This window comes from Limulus polyphemus, unplaced genomic scaffold (assembly GCF_000517525.1).
Source record: "Limulus polyphemus unplaced genomic scaffold, Limulus_polyphemus-2.1.2 Scaffold359, whole genome shotgun sequence".
Taxonomy (NCBI): domain Eukaryota; kingdom Metazoa; phylum Arthropoda; class Merostomata; order Xiphosura; family Limulidae; genus Limulus; species Limulus polyphemus.
In genome coordinates this window covers 75,435-80,526 of record NW_013665969.1, presented here as the reverse complement: position 1 = coordinate 80,526, position 5,092 = coordinate 75,435, and the positions used below count along the sequence as shown (strand labels likewise).

Below are 5,092 nucleotides of genomic sequence, written 5' to 3'. Positions count from 1 at the left end.
CCTATCATTATTTCTATTGACATCAGATTTAAAATCAGATGAAACTGTATCAAGAGTCTCCGAGGGAGTAGGTACAGGTACATCAGGTCTTATAGCATATTGAAGGCTCGGATAAGAAATTTCCTTTTTATTTCGTGTGTTGTAGCCTTGTGCGTCATATGAGCAAAAAATAACAGTCATCTCCGTGGTTTCTAGGCTCACGTCAGACCACTGGAATTCCAAAAGGCAAAGACTTTTTCTTACCTTTAGTCCACTGACTCAAATCATCGACACAAATGGCCCAAACTTTGTGCGGAGCCCATGATTTGTCTTGGTTCCCAAGTTTCATTCCAAAACACGCGTAATATGTTTGTTTTGCCTTTGTTTCTTTACAACAAATTTATCACAAATATAACAGAATATGTTTGGATCATTTACACAACCTCTTGTTACCATAGCGACAACTAAATTATATTGAAAATAAAAAAAACAATGTGAAAGTGCACGCACAAACAAATACTATGCATAAATGACACGTCATGCGGCCTCTTAACCATTTATATACTAGCAGTGTTCTCGTGGGTTCTAGAACGATCGATAAGACTCTCACGTCGCGATTGATTTAGAGAAATCTATAGCCAGTGGTTGTCAACATTTTAAGCATAACAAAATGTAACCGGATTTCAATGAAAATGATTTACTTGTTTAAAAGTACATATGATATTTTGTGAAAAATCTGTAAATGATGGAGGAAAATGGATATCATTTTAGGAATCAGTGTACAGGAATTGCATTAGAACATGTAAAAATTTCAAGACAATGAAACCATCGCAGGCCTGTGTAATTACTATGCATTAACTAAAGATTTTTAATGATGTATCTATATCCATTTACCATATAATTTTGCAGTCCTGATGAAAAATGACATTGAGTTAAAGTTAATGATAGGCTCAAAAAAGTAGAAACACAAAATAATAATATATTTACATTAGCAATGATATTTATCAGGAAAAAATATTAATTTAATATTACTTTCAAATTAGTCAGTAAAGACATATTACAAAGATCTAATATTGACATATGATGAAATATATGTAATAAAATCTGAGGAAGATCCGCTTGCAAAAGACACGTAGCAAATGATCACTAAGTAATCCAGACCAACTTACCAAACTGACGTTCTGCGAATAAACTTGTCTGAACTTTCATCTCTACGACAGAACTTCTCCCTTTGTCATTAATGGCGTAAACCATCAAAATCAAAGATGTTCCAGGGGTCACGTTAGTTACATCAAAAACTGGTCTACTGTGACTTGTCATGTTGATTTCGAGATGTTTCCGATTTACATCATAAACCTCCATCTGGAAGTATTGTTTGAGACCCCCATCGTAACCTGGCTTACATTCAACCAGAAGAAAATCCCTGGTATCGTTCGTCAAAGTGCAGTTAATAACCGGGTCAGGAGGACCTGTGAAGCAATCAATAAAGTTCAAGCTATTAATAGCTATGTTTTAAGGCATACTAATGTTGTTGTTTCTTAAACTACATTGCACGCATCCCGGAAAAACTCAAAGTTCTGTTAATATTATTTAGAATGTGCCGTAAAATTTAACAGAAAAGTCAAACCGATGCTAAAAAATCAGCAGATTATTAAATGGCTGTATATGTTGAGTGGTGAATAAAAGTTTGTTTTTTGTCACATACAATATGTACATATCAATAAAAAATAAACATATGAATATAAAGACGTTTCCATGAAGCTTAATCAGCTTATTTGGGAAAAACTCCTTAATAACTGTGACCAGAATTTTCTATATATATCAATAAATATAAATAAACAAAGCAAAAAAAGCGAAATTGATATTAGAAATCATTTTATATTAACGTATATCTGAAATGAACAACTTATTGAAAATAACACAAAAACATAATATTCTGTAATGCTATTATACTTTTTATCACAAACAAGCAATAACATAGATACTAAAAAATTCAAATTAATATAATATTAATCCTATATGCAGAAAGTATCATTCAATGAATATTAATCAGTTTGTCTATGAACATCAGTTAATAGCGATCTTTTATTATTTTTTTTTACTCTGCAATTATATTTATATTCCATAACTCCATGGGGAGTTGGTTCATTATACATGCTATTTTATACTCTTTTACTCTGGTACCACAGTTGTTATTGTAATTTGGAATTTCATAATACTTATTTTCTAATGTTCTAATATTATACATGAGATTTTTAGTACTATATGATTTAAACTATAATAGGAATTCAAAATTATTATGTATTTATAAAGTTCATTTATATAGAATAATTTATTTCTTATAACTTTATTTGTTAATGTAACATTTGCATTAAGTTCGTCATTTTTATTTAAGATTATCATCTTAAACATTCTTTTTTGAATTATATATATGTTTTCAAGTGAATGTACCATGTTGAACCATATATTGTCAATCCATAACGTGTAACGTATTCTGCTAAAAATACATAAATTATTTTTTATATTAATTAGTAAAATATTCCGTATCCTCTATAATTTTGCTGGAATAGGTTTTGTTTGTTTGTTTGTTTTTTAATTATGCACAAAGCTACACAAGGGCTATCTGTGCTCTGCCCACCACAGGTATCGAATCCCGGTTTCTAGCGTTGTAAGTCCGCAGACATACCGCTGTGCCACTGGGGGGCGCTGGAATAGGTCTTAAGTTATTGGAAATCATATTTATATGTTTAGACCAACTGAAAATATCGTCTATAATTAGCCCTAAGTATGTTTTAGTATTAACATTTTCTATATACGTACAGTTACAATCAGAATACTAATTATTGTTTACAAATAAATGTTTATATTTATTACTACATATTTGATCATGAATCTGTAAAAAATGTTTGTTAATAATATTTGTATATTGTTAGTGAATTGTCATAATGTTTATTTTATCAGTATTCATATACATTTATTTTATATTAAGCCACTACCTTAATCTATTAGAATCAAATTGTAAAATTTCTTTGCCAACTTCCATATCAACATGAGTTAGAGTTAAAGCTCTATCATCTGTATATTGGTATATTTTACTCTTTAAAATATATATTTATAATATCATTAACATATAAATTAAACAGTAGTGGACCTAAAATAGAATCTTCTGGAACACCATATTTTATAGTCATTGGATCACTCATTATTTCTCAAATTCTTGTTATTGCAACCCTATTACTCAAATAATTCATGAACCAGTTCTGTAACTTTCTCCTTATATCCATCAAGTATAGTTTATCCAGCAGTATTTTATGATTTAATGTATCAAAAACTCTACCTAAATCAAGAAATAATGCAAGTACCTTTTTATTTTTATCTGATTGTAAATTTGCATCATTTGAAAAGTTTTCCAATAGTAATGCAGTACCTTTATTTTGAATAAATCCATACTGACACTTGTTTGTAATTTTATTTCTTTCAATAAAATTCAACATTCTGTTGTATACATACCTTTTCATTATTTTTTCAATCACAGGTAAAATGGATATTGATTTAGAATTATTGAAATCTTTTTTTTTACCTGACTTGCAGATAGGTTTTATCATTGATATTTTAAGTCCATCAGATATTTTTCTTTCTTCATAAATTAAATTGAATAGGTATGTTATAACCTTTGCTAATACATTAATAGATGATTTTATGTATCTGAATTGCATATCATCAATTCCTGGTCCTTTGTTAATATCCATTATATTTACTACATTAATAGCTTCTTCTTCTGTTATTGGAGGACAATAAATTGTACTAATCTGTGAGATTACACTCTGAAGGTAATTTTTTCTATTTGTGACATAATTATTATTATTTTCATTATTATGGTTACTTTATTTGTTTATTTATTTCACTTCATTTTTTCTTCAAGTGATTCATCACTAACATGATTATTTACTAATTCATTAATGCATTTCCAAGTTTCTTTCATTTTACCCTGAATGCCAGGGCATTTTGCCATATAATAATTATTTTTTTGCCTTTCTTATAAAACACGTTACAGAATTTCTCTTTGCTTCATAAGCTGCTTCATTTGTTTCATTCTTCTGACATTTATACTTATGCCATAATTTATCCTTTTCTCTTATTAACTCTCCAAAATACCAGAATCTATATTAGGTTTATATTGTGTATTCCTCTTTCTTATTTTAATCTCAAATGTATTTTTAATTCAATTTCATTTAACACACAAGCCAGTTTTTTATTCATTACCTCACAATCTTTTAACTTAAGAACTCTTCCCAATTGTAGCTGTTTACATCATTTATAACACTATATATTTTTATTTTATTAATCACTAAAACATTTTTATACTCTTTTTCATAAATTTGTTTACTGTCTTTAAACTGCTTTTTAAATTAACCAAGATCATCTTATGCTTTGAGATTTTTTCCTTGATCAAAAATTACTTTTTACATTTACACCTGTAAGTTTTGTATACACATGATCTAAACAAGATTTAACCAACTGCCTACTTCTCCGTTCTTATCTTGTGTTAACATTTACATTTTGTTGAAATCCATTAAAATTTAACAATTTTTCATAGTCATTGACTAGATTACTATTTTCATCATTTTTCATTAATATTGATAACATATCACCAAAATATATTGTGTGTTTATAGTTTTTTAATTCATTTAGCAATTTTTCTAAATTTAAAATATAAATATTAGCATTGGAATTATTAAAACTTTATAATCATTTATCTCAACAGCAAATAATAATATTTCTGCATCTTCCAAACTTAATTTACTTAATTCTATAGATAAATGTTTTTTATAAAAAAACTAAAATTCCTCCTCCTCCTTTATTACTTTTACATTTATAAATTTTTTCATAGCCTTCCAAAATATAATTTTGGATTTCATCTTATTTTAGAAATGTCTCTGTGATTATTAATATATGCAACTATATCAAAATTTCATCAGCAACTGTACAAAAATAATCCCACTTATTGTGAATATTATAAATGATGTTATGTAACAAATTCAAAATATCACCTAATGTTCTAATTTGTGTATAACATCATTTATAGTTTCTACTATTTTACAATTTATATTAG

The 5,092-nt window shown here is 27.7% G+C and overlaps 1 protein-coding gene across 1 annotated transcript in view; it reads right to left on the bottom strand.

Moving 5' to 3' along the window:
* LOC111085381 (nephrin-like) overlaps nucleotides 1-5,092 on the bottom strand; it is an 83,250-nt gene that overhangs the window by 41,750 nt on the left and 36,408 nt on the right. Inside the window, exon 8 of the mRNA XM_022383672.1 lies at nucleotides 1,149-1,448. Within this exon, the coding sequence (XP_022239380.1) occupies nucleotides 1,149-1,448 (300 nt within the window). The remainder of the gene's footprint in view (nucleotides 1-1,148; nucleotides 1,449-5,092) is intronic.